Source organism: Saccoglossus kowalevskii, chromosome 8 (genome assembly GCF_978046115.1).
Source record: "Saccoglossus kowalevskii chromosome 8, keSacKowa6.1, whole genome shotgun sequence".
In the NCBI taxonomy this organism is placed as follows: domain Eukaryota; kingdom Metazoa; phylum Hemichordata; class Enteropneusta; family Harrimaniidae; genus Saccoglossus; species Saccoglossus kowalevskii.
In genome coordinates, this window is record NC_140648.1 from 19,862,788 (window position 1) to 19,879,477 (window position 16,690).

The 16,690-nt window shown below is 33.9% G+C and overlaps 1 protein-coding gene across 1 annotated transcript in view; it reads right to left on the bottom strand.

Moving 5' to 3' along the window:
• Positions 1-16,395, bottom strand: part of LOC100368776 (ATP-dependent RNA helicase with zinc finger domain-like) — a 45,609-nt gene extending 29,214 nt beyond the window's left edge. The window contains exons 1-7 of the mRNA XM_085502319.1: positions 16,291-16,395; positions 11,557-11,801; positions 7,548-7,709; positions 6,786-6,848; positions 5,282-5,453; positions 3,094-3,265; positions 1,028-1,217 (exon numbers count right to left, since the gene is read on the bottom strand). Coding sequence (XP_085358445.1) covers positions 1,028-1,217; positions 3,094-3,265; positions 5,282-5,453; positions 6,786-6,848; positions 7,548-7,709; positions 11,557-11,781 — 984 coding nt within the window. The 5' untranslated portion in view covers positions 11,782-11,801; positions 16,291-16,395. The remainder of the gene's footprint in view (positions 1-1,027; positions 1,218-3,093; positions 3,266-5,281; positions 5,454-6,785; positions 6,849-7,547; positions 7,710-11,556; positions 11,802-16,290) is intronic.
• Positions 16,396-16,690: the final 295 nt, after the last annotated feature.

Consider the following 16,690-nt stretch of genomic DNA (forward strand, 5'->3'; position numbering starts at 1 on the left):
AAAAGCAATGTCACGATTTGACCTTTATGGTGAAATAGTAGTAGTTTTGTCATTCTTATCCAATCAGTAAAGCAGATGCATAAAGGTCAAAGATGATTGCCAGACTGTAAACAAAAGCATCATGTGCCATCGCAGCAGAGCGACCCCATTTTTCTTGTCTCTTTATTGTGATTAGACATGAATGAAAAGTGCCAAGCTGACAGACTGCGAAATCCATAGATTAAAAGTGCTAAGTCCAAATTGTGTGGGATGATATCGACGAACTTCAGGAAGAAGTTGTAGAGATTTTGTTTGATGGCTACAGTAACGCCGACTTGGACATTGAGGGTTTTGAGTTTGACGAAGATGGCAATGAACATACAAATAAAGATCTGAGAAGTTTTTTCAAACAGCTATGAATTTTTATAATTATTACAGTGTAAATTTGTAAATTATTGTTGATCTTGTATGACAGTTGATTCGCAATTTGTCAAGACCAGAAATCATTTTACGTAGTTTAACCCCTGACATTTTAATTCATTTTGGGCGTGTTTGTCGGCGGGAAAATCCTAATTCAAATGATTCCTCATTGTCAATTTTTATTATTTCTGGTTTATTTATCACATTATAATTTTGTTTTACTTCTAATAATGCATATTGTTCATTTATTTCTGTTGCATGTTTTCATTTGTCGTTCTATTCCCTGTCGCAGTTCAATCTGCATGTTGTCAATTTTCAATGCATGTTAAGAACCCTGGGCTTATACCCGGATAAATACAATATTTACCCTTCAGAAGTGGTTATTCTATGTGACATAAAGGCATTCAAGTTACGCAAAAAATATTTCAACAGACCTAGAAAATAATTTCCTGGATACTTGGTTTTTCCAAAATAGCCTTTTTCATTCTGAAAACCCACCACCCCAAGTGTTTTGTATGTATATACGTGTTGAACAATTTGAAAATAGTCCATTCTATATGATTTCATGAGAGGATACACAACAAATGTTTGTCAGAGACGCCACCATAATAATACATTTGCCACTAACCACATTGAGAGGTGTAGTAGAAGTCATCCACTTCTCTAGGATCTGTTCTGCATAGCTATTACCATGAAGCTGCCTGTCTTTTGCTCGTTGCATCTTCATTTTCCGGTACTTGTACCTTTCAATCCATTCTGATAATTCATCTTCTGAATGTGCTGAAGTACACTGTTCACCAAATCTACATTTAGGAAATCTGACAACGGCAAAAGAGAGACAAAATAAACATGACTGTACGATTAGTATTTTTAAACCAAGAGACTATATCCATTTACTGAGAGATCTAGTGTTATGCGTGAAATCGTACAGAAAAACAGGACAAGCAAAGGTCATACCAGTAGTATCATAGTGATGTTATAACATCACATGGAATTTGGCAAACACAAAAATATTTCAAGCTTAATATGCTATATACATTTGTGGATGGTCAATTTTGGTGAATAAGGATATCACAAAAAAATAATTAAATTCTCTCTCGAAGATTTTGGTGTTATTTCGACAATGAGCTTTCAAAAAATTCAAATTGTTCAATTTTTGCGGCAGACGCCTATAATTCCCAAAATGGTGAGAGAACAGGAATAATGGACATGAACTTTGCATCTGTCATTTAGGGAGGTTTCACTGAGTTCCGATACCTGTATTAGTACACTTGTCATATTACTTTTAGATAGTTTTATCTGGAAAAGCTGCACAAACATGTTTTTGTAAGTAACCAGGTTACTGTTTCATCAGAGGAAACATTTAAAAGCTCAGCATCAGAAAACTAGCTGCTAGTTGCGCATAATTAAAGGACACTTGCAACAAACACACTTTCATAAACAAAATTCTGAAACTTTGCTGAAATTATTCATTGTGATTGGTTGTTTGGATATCTGAAATAATTTTTAAACAATGAACCTCAATTGTATATATTTTATCGATTTTCCAATCCAAAAGACCCCTCTAAGTCAAGTTTAACACTACATGAAAATCGCAAAGCTAATGTTTCCATGGGAACAAGCTTTTATTTTCCCCATTGTCAATTATTTGATGGAATGTCAATATATTTTGACTTCTTCTCCAGCTGTGAACAGCATCATATTAGCTTCTGTGATTAAGCACACACTACCATTCATTTAAATATAGCTGCTTTCACTTGAGGTTTCTCCACATTTTCTCAATAGATCACCTCTAATTTGTGACCAGATTGAACATCTGTGACATTTTCTGCTCACCAAGGTATAATACATTACTTGGGCTGAGTTGCGTTCTAACACAAATACTGTAAATGTATTCATTATTCATTTGGTTTTAATTTAGCTATTTTCACTGATAAGTATAATTCGCTACATTAAATCTACGTGAACATGTAAAATTAGCAAAGAACTCATTGTTTCACTTGCAAATTTATAAACGAAAAACCCAGTGAATATACTCAAAACATCAGAATAGCGAAATTAAATGTCAGTGAAAATAAATGGTATTACAGTAATGGGAGATAATCACCAAGCATCACTATATCGGTCAGTCGGCCACAGAGGCCAAACTGTAATTGACCGTAGTGCTGAAATTTAAATTTTGCATGGTATTTAATTGTTGATGCCATATAATGATGTTTTTTAGTGCTTCTTATTGCATTAAGTTAATTTCATGACTTCCTTGTATATCAAACATTCATGTGAACTAAATTCTTCATCTAAGAATTATGTTGATTTATTGTGTTTTATTTAGGTCTTAATGGCCCCAGTGTGCTGTTTTTGCACAAGTCTGTAAGTCTTTTGTAAACATCGCAGCTGCTGAAAAATCAGTTGGTCACCAATAGCTTGTTTATTCCAACTCATAAAATCATAAAAGTGACAGTAATTTTGGAAGAGACTATGGAATATATAGATACAAATGAACTATTAGAAAGATGGAAAAAAAAATTACTTGTGAATGCTTTGCCTTGGGTAACAATGATCTCTTTGAATAGGCCAACCCTATACAGTATTTTCAAATGACATGTCAGTAAAGTTTTTCAAAAATTAAGTTGCGAAACAGTTTAATTAGCCATGCGGTACAGAATATGTTTACAAAAGAATATCAAGGCCTACCTATCACATAAAGAATACTCTTCACTAGTTACGCCTCTAGGCGGCGGCCTATGTTTCCAATCCCTGCCATCGTCTGACATTATAACAGCCTGATGACTTTCACTAGTACAATGAAGGTGAAGATCTACAGCAGTTTGACATTTCACATCACAATAAGAACAGTAATAAAATTCTGCAATAAAAACAAATGAATATTTAACTGTGAGTCTCACAGCCTAATCAGTGACATCAGATACGAGTTGCAATGCATTCTTGGGAACTGTCTACTGACTACCTGTTCATGCTTTGCATACTACCACATATAGAATGTAAACAGCCTTAATTTCTTAAGAAAACAATTTGCGAATTTTGCAAGTAAAAAAAAAATTTGCAAAAATTTGGAGCAGTTCAAATTTCTCTGGTGTCCTATTACACAAATTTTTCAGTGGCTTTCATAAAATTTTGTCTTTACAAATGCTATGAATCAGTGAAAATTAAAAGTATACAGTTATAAATAAAATATAATCAAAGGACGACGGTTGTTGTGTCATGTCCTGTTGATATGGGACTCATAGCGACATACATGATAATGCATGTAAAATACATTGTTTGTTTACATGAAATTCAAACACGTGATGGGTGACAACCACAGCCCTTTATCAAACACGCAAACAAATCACATACTGTACTGTAAATGTTCTAAATTAGAAGCCACTCCTATGATACCTAAATTACAATGTTCTCATCAAAATCATGTCTTTTTGTACATTGCATGACACACAAATCAAAGAACACTATGCACAAGTACTTTGTCATATTAAAACTAAGATATACCAGTACCAAATCTAAACTCTGAGAAAATATTACAGAAATTCAGCAATCTGAAAAAGTTATTACAGTAATTGACACTAATTTTTCAGATTTTTTTTTTTTTAAAAGTTTAGATCAAAGAATAGAAAGCTATGTTTATTTAGTGCCAAATTAACTGAAATGTGGAAAGTATGGATTTTAAAATCAGCTTGAGATAGTTGACTACCATTAAATCCAAAGAAAGTATAGTTGCCATAATTATTTTTCGCACAAAAAATGTGTCAAACACTTGAGAAAATTGTTGAGTCATTTACCAAGGTAAAATGTTTTGTCAAAACTCAGGTACATACAGTAAAAAAAAAATCATAATACTTATAAAGATGGGTGCACATATGGTTGTCCAAAATCAGTGGAAAATTCTGAAACTGTTTATTTTTTAGAAAATTGCTTCATAAAGGCACAGTATTGCAAAATATTTTATGCTGGATTAAAAATATCCAAAAGTTGATGCATTATGTATAAATAAACTAGTACAAATGAGATTGCTCCCCTGTCAGCAATACACGTTTCAATTAAAGAATAGAAGATATCAGCATGAAATGAACAAATCTGAGAGAAGTCTACATGTAGTGCATATATGTACATTGTATAATAAAAAATTAACCAGACTTGCGGTTTTCAACAAGAAGTTGAAAATATCACTTTTTACAAAAAATATTCATCAAAATTAAAGAATTGAAGATACATGTATCATCACAAAATGAACAAATCTGAGAGAAGTCCACATGTAGTACCCATATATGTAATACATGTATATCAAAGCAACCAGACTTATGTTTTTCAACAAGAAGTCGAAAGTATCACTTTTTACTAAAAATATTCATCAAAATTAGAGAATTGAAGATACATGTATCATCACAAAATGAACAAATCTGGGAGAAGTCCACATGTAGTACCCATATATGTAATATCAAAGCAATTGGACTGCAGTTTTCAAAAAGAAGTCGAAAATATCACTTTTACCAAAAACGACAAACATATTCCTCAAAATCTAAGAAGTCTGCCCAAGGAACATACATACACCAAGTATCAAAGCAATAACAATTGTAGTTTTCAAGAAGAAGCCGAAAAATCAAAAGTTGACACAGACGCCGACGGACAACCACTAATATGATAAGCTCCACTTGACAAAGTCAACAGCAGAGCTAAAAAGTTGACGCAGATGTCGGACTAAGACAGACAATCACTCTTATGATTAGCTCCACTTGACAAAGTCAACAGCTCTTATGTAATACAATGTAGCTTGATTATTCACAAACAACCTCATATAATTATAATACATGCAGTCATAGATACAGACATGAAAATGTCCACCCTTTTGGCGATGTGCATCTCTTACCTATACATTTGGCAGGTTTACTATTTCTTTTCTTATTTACATTAACATCATTGCCAGTTGGTGTTTGTTGACTTGCCGCTAAGTTACCTTTTGAAAACGTTGTGTGGTTTGATCCATCTACTGTGGCTTCTACCTCCTCTAAACTACTGTGTGCGTCATCCTCGTCTGCCCCCTGAAATTAAACAAGAACATGCGTACTTAGTTATTTAATAAAATAATAAAAGAGAACAAATTCACTGGTATGAAAAAAAAAGTTTCCGTTGTCCTGAAAGCATGGGTATGTGGAAAACACTGCATCATACCAGGGGTACATGTAACATCATGGAAACATTGAAGGAAATAGGTGATTTTCCGTTCAACTGCTAGATCTCGCGAGACGCATGAAAGACGCGCGTCAAACGTCTGCCACAAAATGATCGAATGATTTGATTTTGAACTTGAATTTCATAACTCACATCGACCGGCCGATCTTCGACAGAGGAATATTGCTTTCAAATACCCTCACTTAATCGAAATTGTCTATCATCAAATGTGTACAGCACATTATTAAGCATGCAAATGCCCCCCAAAATATTTTTGGGTTTGTCGAATGTCACGCGATGTTTGACGCCACTACGACAATTTCACGCATAACGCGCGATTCTCGCAGTGAACGGAAAATCTATTGTCTCAATGTCCAATGTGACTGAGATGTTTGGAATTTGGGGAAAATTTCCCTGCACTTTACTTTGTGGAATCTTTGATTGCTTAGACTGCTGTTACATTGTTATTCACAGACTCTGTGAAAAGTATTGCTATGTGCTGTTGAATGATGTGTGACTGGGTGTGTTTAAAAAGGCTGCAGGCAATTTCAAATAACTTGCGTCTGCGAAGCGGTGATTCTGTCATGGAACCCATAAAAACAGAAAATAGCTGGCTATTGGCAATATTTGTTCAAATCACAAAAAAAGGATTGACAATTTCACACAATTGCAGAAAAAAGCAAGGAACTGACGTTGGGCAAGGTTAGTGTGGTGGCTGATACAAGACTGACATTCATACATCTATGACAAATATGATACAAATTGGAGCCAGTTTATTTGCGCATTTTTGCGTGTTTGCGTTGAATGAGATTAGTCCAGGCATGTCATAGATATGGCCTAAAACAGCATTTGTTAAAACAAAATGGCTGCCAGTCTGCCATTTTGAATCTGATCTGGAAAAAAATGAATGAAATATGTCCATGCATGACCGGTTTCTGGAATGGCAGAAATGCTTGATTTTAATGAATTTTTAACACAAAAATGGTAGCCATTCAGCTATCTTGAACTGGATCATAAAAAAATGCAAGTCCCATGTCCTTATTTATGAGAAGATGTGTGGTGTATGTGTAAAGTTTGAAGACGATCGGGCAAGGCATGTTAGGAAAACAAAATGGCTGCCAGTCGGCCATTTAGAATTCAATCTGGGGGGAAAATGATAATATTATAATAATATAATATTAATATAATATTAAAATCCTTACCTCCTCTTGTAAAGCATCTAGTATCTTTTTGAGTCGATTCAGTTCTTTTAAGGCTTGTGAATTCTAAAGAAAAAAGATGAACAATATTGATGCATTTGACTGCGTAATGCAAGACACAACAATGATATTTGTAATCAGTCATACGCACATGAGATATATTAAAATAGAATATATATAAAATGATATGTATTTTAAAGATTAACAATAAGGAATTGCACACAAAGTTATCACCTCTTCACTGCAATGATATCCAATGTAATTATAATACTGTGTGATGCCAATTATTGAAACAGTGTGTACTACATGTACTACATTTCAAAACTAGACCAAAACTTGGGTAGTGAGGGTAATTGGTTTTGTTGAATGTAAAATACACCTTTTTTACAAACTAGTGTCAAAATATTATACCCCAAACAAACGTATGAATCAATTGCTGAATGTGATATAAGGGCAGAGCATGTAGCACTTACTGATGTAACAAAAGAAAACTGGCTGTAGTTGTTCTGTTTTTGTCTAAATAGGGTGTTTGATAAGATCCTATTTCTTACATTAAATATTTGAAGGCGAAAATTTATATTTCTATATGCATAACATGCCCAGCCAAAATATTGTCCTATAGTTTTACTTTCAATGTTCAAAAATTGTGATAAGGAGGTTAAATGCTCATCAACAATTAATTAATAGCCCAATACTAATACAGGATGAAGCACTTTTTATATGTTGAGTCAAAGGTGTGAATGGAGTAACGATGAGGGGACTCACCTCAGGTTCTAATTTGCGCCATAGCTTAGCCACATTGTGAGCATCGTTAAATTTGCCTAATTTACTAAGAGCTAAGGTTTTGCGCATTAATGCTTTACAGTTCTTGTTATCTGTTAATATCAATATCTTGTCGCAATCATCAATCACCTTTTCATGTTGTTTCTGAAAGAAAATAGAAGCATAGATTACATAAAGTAACATGAGATGTTCAGCAAAATAAACCAACACTAGAGGTATCTGAACTAGTTTTTGAATTATTAACTTCAATTTAACGGCCAAGCTACTTTCTGATTGGCAAAATTTATAGGTGTTTGTGTTGGGTAGCCAATCACGCAAAATCTTGTGAGAAGCTTTGCATCGACTGCAATTGTATACATCTTGCCAAATTTTCAATCAACAAGACATTTGAAAGTTCTCTTTGTGCTAGTTATATTAAAGTGGAGAGGTTGTCGCGAGTGTGTCCTTGAAACTTGAGTCCAAAGTGGCATATACAACAGATTGTAAATTCACATCAAATTCAAACACGTGTTGCATGACGACCCTTTCGATTTAAGACATAGCAAAGAAAAACATAGATCACAAGTGAAAGCATGTCCAAGTTATCACAATTCAAACAAACAAGATGGCCGCCAGTCGGCCATATTTTATCAAATTGCAACTTGAATTGACATGTACATGTATCCATTTATGACATGTTAAATATCAATGAAAATGATACAGGGTGACAGAGATATAAGATATTATAAAATATAGATATAGAGATTATGAAACAAAGTGACATGTATGATGTATGTGCCAAATATGAATGAAAATACATAAATCTTGGAAATATAGTAGTAAGGCCAAAAAGTCAGATGGCCATCCTTGATCGGATTTTGAAACAAATTGTCATGGACATGTATCCTAACATGTATAAAGTATGTGCCAAATTTGAGTGAAAACTGACAAAGCATGTCCAAGATACCACATTTAAAAAAAACAAGATGGCTCCCAGCCGGCCATCTTTTATCCAATTGTGATAGAAATTGTCATGGACATTTATCCTAACATGTATAATATATGTACCAAGTTTGAATGAAAATTGACAAAGCATGTCCAAAATACGACATTTAAAAAAAAAACAAGATGGCTGCCAATCGGCCATTTTGAATCGAATCGCCAAACCACTGCATGTGCACATGTCCCACATAAAGTACAAGGCACATGCAAAGAATGAACAGAATCGGTCCAAAGGATTCTGAAATATGACTCCGGACGGATGCACAGACACCTGGACAGACGGAGACCGAATTAAAAGTCCCCGTTTCCGGACTTCGTCTGAACAGGGACTAAAAATAGCCATTAAAGAAGATAGGAAAATCACAAAGTCACTGTTTCAATCAAGAGAAGTTTGGATGCCTCTGATTTTCATTTGCTTTTTATCATTTATCTGAAGAAACATTCCAGTCAGCAAAATATTAATAATTTTTCATTCATCTTTAAAATCAACAAATTAAATTTGTGGACATATGCACTATAAGTCAGTAACACATTAAGGTTTTTATCAAACTACATGTATCACTAGTACATGTCGACGATTAAACTACGTAATAAACACGGTACAGATACTGCATAGTGCTTAATTATCTGCTGTGGTTTATTTTCCTTAAATTTTTGAATGCGCTAAATTAAAACTCTGTGAATATTTCTCCTTCTACAGTACATTCAGTTGAAATTAAACATTGCCAGCAATTTGATCAAAATCTGATGGATGGATGGATGGTTTTGGAAACACATAACTACATCTAACTAATTCCCTCTGCACGTTACGTTCAGATCTCGCAGGATCAGTTTACAATCATAACTCATGACATGCCACTTTTGTGTAAGGTGTGCTCTATTGGTTGACAGTTGCCATCAGAGTAGTTCGTTGTGATTTAGATTATTATTTGTACAAACGTGTAGTTAGAGGCAATTTCACCGGTGACCAGAATTAAAAGCAAATAGAGCCATTTGCCTCTACCTACAGTGTATCTAAATAGGATTGTAATATGACAATAGATTTAATGAAAAACACATCAAATTTAGTGACAATGTGGGAAATTACCAATATTTCATTTAATTATTATAAATAATCCTTGTCAAAAATAACAATACATGTGTGTTCTTCTCAGGTGTACGAGTCCTATTAGAGAGAGGGTTGGACAAAAAATTTGTGACAGTCCTTTTATAGCCTCCTCTCAAAACCGCAATTGATTGAGTACCGTAACTGCATTTTATAGTTCCCATGAGTTATCAAGTTTCAATCTCAGTATAACAAATTTACTTTACTGATGTATAATATCTCAAATGAATGACGTCTTATTAATAGTAAAATCCTTGAATCAGTGTTTTAATAGATTGCAGTTGGTTTTTATATATTTGGCTACCGATAGTCCAAAACTTGGTCCATGTAACTGATGGCATTTGTTTTACAACCATGCAAATAGCAGGTAACAAAGGTCGCTCACTAGCTCACGATCTGCTATTCCAACATTACACATAAATTGTTTTAGTAATAAGGAGACATGCATGCATATTTAATAAAAGCAGCAGCAAACAATGGTATTATTTTATCTTTAAGTACGAACGACGACTTCTTGGCAACCAGTCACACCACATGCATGCAAAATGTAAACAGGTACAATGGCCTTTGGATGATAATATTCTTAGTACGGGGTTACATGTAACACAAACATCAAATTTTTCACATAGTATTAAAGTGATACTATTCCATTTTACTAATATTTTTATTAGTACAATACAAGTAACATAATGGTTATATTCATGGCTGACATGTCAGCACATGCAACATATTTATTTTTACCAGGTTTAATATTAACTTGTTTGTGAAGGAATGCATTCCATTGTTAATTTTGCATGTTCACTGGGTTTTAACTTAGTGCATTTACACAAATAATGTGGCTATCAGCAAAAAATAAAAAAAAACAAAAAAAAAACAGCAAATAATTAATAAGCCCTAAACAGTGAATTCACTTGCATAACAATACTCTTTCATTGTCTAAATTTTTGAAAACAGGTGTTGCATCATTGTCATGGAACACTTGTTCCAACAAGGCAGTAAAATTAATGGACATCATAAAATAACTTATTTCATATATGTGTGCTGCACATAAAACATAAATCATGCAGAACATTCATATAGTTTCTCATTCGGATATACAGTGTATATAAGGCTAAATGTCAAATTTGTTTTAAAAATTGATTGAAAAACAGGGACTGTAAACCCCCAGTGAAATACAAGTGAGAAATGTTTATTTACTGCACACAAACATTTTGTAAATGTAATTTTTTTTACAGACCATAATACTGTAATATTGAGTTAAGGTCACTCATATTCAACCCTGCTGAGAGCATGTTTTTTTAGTTGGGATTTTCAGTTGCTTTTAATTAGACACTCAGATGACATACATATACATGGTATTGTAGATAAATCTATCTTGAATAATACAACTATTCAGTTCTACAAAAACATACATTTCAAAGACGAGAATTAATACAAAAATTCAGGTTCATTGCATGTACTGCAATAAATGTTTAACTCGTCTCAAACACAAAAAACAACATAACATGTATATGTATATATAGTGCACTTTTTTAGTCAAATGACGCACACATTACATTTTAGCCTGATCGAGCTTTGCATTACCGGTGCACCTAGTGTGGTGTTTGAGGGCAGATTAGATTTATCATTACAAAAATGTAGTCAATGACTGTTTGAAAAAATCAACATGTGAATGTTATGGGAAAGGAGGCTTTTTTATCATACAACTATGAGACTTTTACAGAAACAAAACATTTTATGCAATGCACAGAAAAAAAGAAAAATTTTAAATTCTCAAGTTCGGAAGCCAATTTAGAAAATGCAGTATTTGCACTATTAGAATAGCATACATACAGTGGGTACATGGTATATACATAAATACATGAATAAAATGTCATGACAGTTCAGATAACTACATGTACTTACCAGTTTCAGATAGCAAGTTACTCTGCTTGTTAAGTAGGATATTTGAGTATCTCTGTTATCGTCCGTCTCGGTGCCATTATTGAAATTGCCACTACCATCATTGTTACTACCGGTAGGTACAAGTACATCCAGGGCCTTGGTGTAGAACTTTGCTGCTTCATTATAGTGCTGCGTTTGGTATAGATCAGTTGCCTTATCATGGAGCTCCTTATGCTTGCTTTCCATTTTCAGCAAAACAAATTAGTCTACAAAACAAATACATACATCCAAACTGAATAATGAAATTTTACCCATCCATATTCACACTATGTCTTCCCAAATTGACATTTGCCCAACAGCAGCAAATGCAATTAAATTTGTAAATTAAAACCATTTTAGACAGCAATTGAAAGAAGGTTCGGGCTAAAATCTGAAATTATCTTTACTTATCTTTTTTATGATTTCATTATTATGGAATTAGGATACCAAAAAAAAAAACCTGGTTCATTTGGAACATATTGCAAGAAACAAAAGTCAGATATAGCATGCAAAATAGTTCTTTTGCACCATTCTTCCATGATGAGATTATTTCTCCATATCTTGAAGTTTTGCTTGGTGACATGGGATGAAAAAGTTATATAATTATTGATATGCATAAATTGACATTTAATTTAGTCAGTTTCAGGAGGGAATAATATTTTTTGATTTATGATTTATGTATACAACAAGAAGTTTTCTGCCATAATGTTCTGCACATGTTCAGGAACATGCTCATGAACATGCTCAGTAGCATATAATTTTAATTTGACTGAAACTGTCTTAAAATGTAATTATTAAATTTACTTGGCATTTAAAACCAAATAAAAATGCTAAATTGAGAATCTCAAGTGTCATTTTGAATAATAACAAAGCCAGCTTCATTTTTTTAGTAAATTAATTTTCCAACCACACAGTGACCTTTCATCTGATCATCCTGTTTATAGATATACTTTGAGACAAAAATAGCCAATTTTTTTTGAGTAAAAAATGAAAAATTTACTCAAATTTTGTCTGTTGGCTCCAAAATTAGGCTTCATTTCCAGAAATACTAGAGAATACAAGAAAAAATGTGGAATAATTTGAATGAGAAAGTCTGGTGGTGAAAAGGTTGAATCAGATCTTCCTACCATGCAAATCCACACCACAATCAAGAAGTTTCAAAAAGAGAACTGATGGCCAATCAATAAACATACTATAATGATGATACTATACAAAAGCAAACCTGTACTCTGAAGTGATATGTATTCTTTAATACAGAACATTAGGAGATTAATGTCCCAAGGCGGGCACTTGGTTGTTTGAAGGATACACATATGCATTTAAGAAAATTGCATATCCACGAAAACCAAAAAAGTGTACTGTTGAAAAGACTGATAGCTATTCACAGTCAAGCAAAGGGACATAATAGGAGATTGTTTTGGCAGTGAGAAACCTTTTGTTTTGGTGGTTCCACAGACATTGTACCTTCATGGCATTTCTCTGAAAAAAAAAGTGTTTTGATTTTTCTAAAAGTTCACATTATATCAAAATGGGAGAGGGGGGTTGGTTAATTTGTATTTAGAAACCAATGGAAATATGTCGTTTTTGATTTTCGAAATTATACATGAATGTCCTATCTATACCAGCAAAGCCGATGACCAACCATAAACACCATATAAAACCTATCGTTCATTAACTGTTGAAAGATTTGAAGCAAAGTGATCACGACCTATGATCAGAATTTTAAAAATAAAATCCTATCTCAGACTGAACAATAAAAAGAGGTTGAATCCCTACACTGGGCAATGTACCAGTATACCCTGCCCTGACCCTATGGGAAGGTCAAATTAATTAAACAAATAACCAAGATTCAGTACCAGACTGCAGTAACAATAGTACATCTCAATATATTTCTCAGGATCAATTTAATAATATCTATGTTAAACATGCTGTTAACATATTACAGATTTTGTAAACTTGCCAGACAAAGATAAATTCTAATGACTAATGACCACCAAATGTTTATAAATTCCAAGTCACTAAATTCATAAAAAACATCTTCAGCGTAAGAGAGCAGCGCCTACCACTCATATTTGACATATCCTTCCAATGTAAATGTTTCTTTTGTATCAAAGTTTTTGTAGTGGACATTTATTCAGCAATGTCAATATGTTATTATGTTCAATTTTATTTCTTGTGTCAATTTGTTATTGTTGTCTTCTATGACCACAATTTATTTTTTCTTGTTAAATTTGTTTTCCCTTTTCTTTGAGACCTTAGTTCTGTACTGAGCTTAGACAGTGTTCTGAGAATAAATATTATAATGGCCATATGAATCAACCATGACTTTTTCACTACACTGATCACGCCAAAATGTTTTCACTAAACGTACCTGTACCTCTTACAATTGCTACGTTCACACGACAGCATTTTATTTGAGCCCAGCGGCTCGAGCCAGCAAAAATGGCCGTGTAAACGCGTTCGGCTCGAGCCAAGTTCGGCTCCACTAAACCCTTGGGGTTGAACTCCGATAGGGTTGAGTCCCGACATGGCTCCGATCGTGTAAACGCATCGGGGCCCAACTATCGGAGCCGAAATCACGCCCTCAATCGTATTCTTTGAGTAACCTCTCATTTCAATTATGGCGGAGACAACATCTTTCATAATTTCATGCAATTTCCGGCTTGAATAAGAGGTACGCGTCCTAATATATAGTAACGAATTATTGCGATAGATTGATAGCTCAACGGGAAACAGAAAATGGCGTACGAAATTATGCAATAAAAACTTGAAAGCACGACTGAACGGAAACTTTTTAAAGACACTAGAGATAAAAATCGTAGAAGCGATCGCGGTACGGTGACGTGTTCCTGGTAGGTTTAGATTCTTCCATAGTTTCTCTATGATAGATAAAGAGAATCTGTGATTCTTCCTAGGAGTTTAGATATTACTACAGTTGTTGAATAGTTACAAAATAGTAATTTTGCATGACAATGACTTGAGTGAAAAGGCTGTATTAAACGCATTTTAGCTGCTGTATTTCCTGTTTATTCGAGATACTAGTACCTAAATCATAATACCCGTCATTGTCTTTTCTATCTCCATGCTCAGGCTCTTTTTTCTCCAAGCTCAACAGCATCATGCCATGTAAAGAAAAAACACAAGCACGACACTGAAATCGTTTTTAGTCACTAATTATTCAAGAGCACTGTTCCGTTTGACTCTGAACAAACTGAATCGAACTCTGGCAGATCTCGGCTCTCGTTCAGCTCCCGACCGTATGAACGCATTGGAGATAACCTCCTGTTAATCCGTGGGAGGAGAAGTAGTTCGGCTCCAATAGAATGCTGCCATGTGAACATAGCAAATAAATACTAGGGTATACAGTGTAATTCGCATACATTAAAATGCATACATTACATAAGATAAGAGTATTTACAAACTGTACCATAATCCACAGAAATGGAGCAAAGTGGAACAAAGTTTAAGCACAGTTCCTCTATCCCCGGTCTAGAAACGGTCATTGTATTAGGTGTGAATTGGTCTCCTTCCCTGGCAAAGGCGCATTGCGGGTGTGGGCAAAGCATTGTCACGTGATCAGTATGTGATTTGACATCATCAGACGGGGGATAGAGGGACTGTGGTTTAAGTTATATTTTTTACCAATTTTTTTGATGCCTTTGTCAAATAAATGCAACAACTACTGGATTCGCAAAAACCTGAAGTTTTTTGCCAAACAGCACTTTTGTGAATTTGGCTGATAATATGTTTTAGCATCCAAGGGTGGCATATTAAGTCACTGAATCGCACACTGGATTTCTCTGTTTGTTAAAGATGGACAATATTATAAAATCAACATTCAATGTGAATATATTGGGATTATTCAGAGATACACACCAGACTCTTAAATTAAGATGTTTTGTTTGTACATGTGTAGTCATTAGGTTGCTCTCTTTCAAATGTATAGAATGACTATTTAACTTGTATTACCAATGCATGAGACATCGAACATTACATTATGTACTTCTTGGTTGAGTCTAACAAGAATTTGAACATCAAAGCAGGGAAGGATTTATTTTAGTGAAGATAAATAACAACTTAGACAATAAATAAGCTTTCGATCCGTATTATTATAACACCCACACACAGTAACTTTCAGATTTTAGTTTTGGCCAAGTTACTCAAAATTGAAAAAGCTTTCAACTAAGTTGTGCAACTTTAAGAGAGAGATTGGGGTTAACCAATTGCAGTATGGAAGTAATTATTGCAGCAACTAGATTACACTAGTGTTTCTCGTATGTTTGATTGTAGTCATGTATTTAATTTATTCATTTGCGTATGTCATTGTGGTAGTAATAATAATGTTTACTTTCTGTTTGTAAGAGTAACTGTAATTACGTAATATTCACAATGACGATCATGTGGAACCACAATATCGGTAAACAACACAAATTAACACAACTCTCAACGTTACATTTACCATATGCGAAATTGAGTATTACATTAATTGCGATTATTTTTTAAAACAAATGAGATCCGTCAAATCCTTAGGCAACTTTAAAATCGTCAATATGGCGGGCGAAAAAATATGTACGGACGACGTAAACAATGCACGTAATAATGGACAACCCGGAAGAGGCCCGTCGAGGGAAAACACCTCCCACTGACAACAGACAACTCGTTCAACGCCATAATAAAATTGACAGAAATAATAATATACATGGTATACTTACATACCTTCACATTTCGTAGTGATGGCTCACAAGCAAGAAAAAAATACCCTAAAATTACATTGACAGACAGGTGACTACTTGTTCAGGCAGGCACGCCATATTGGAAATTGCAAGTAACGAAATACAGTAACGCGAGATAAAGAAACGAGACTTTATTATTTTTGCAAGCTCAGCACAGTGACCTTGCTGTTCTTCTTCTATCAGGATTAGTCTATGTTTATGGGGTGAGATGTAGCCGCATATGGTGATGAGCGCATTTTTAATACAAACAAACATACGTAAAATTGCATACACATTTAATTAAGTATAAATATAAATACTTTTCATCAATATTTTATGTGTTTTAAATTGAAACGTGGACAGGAACAGTGATTGTGATATTATTTTCACCCGTTTACAATAGA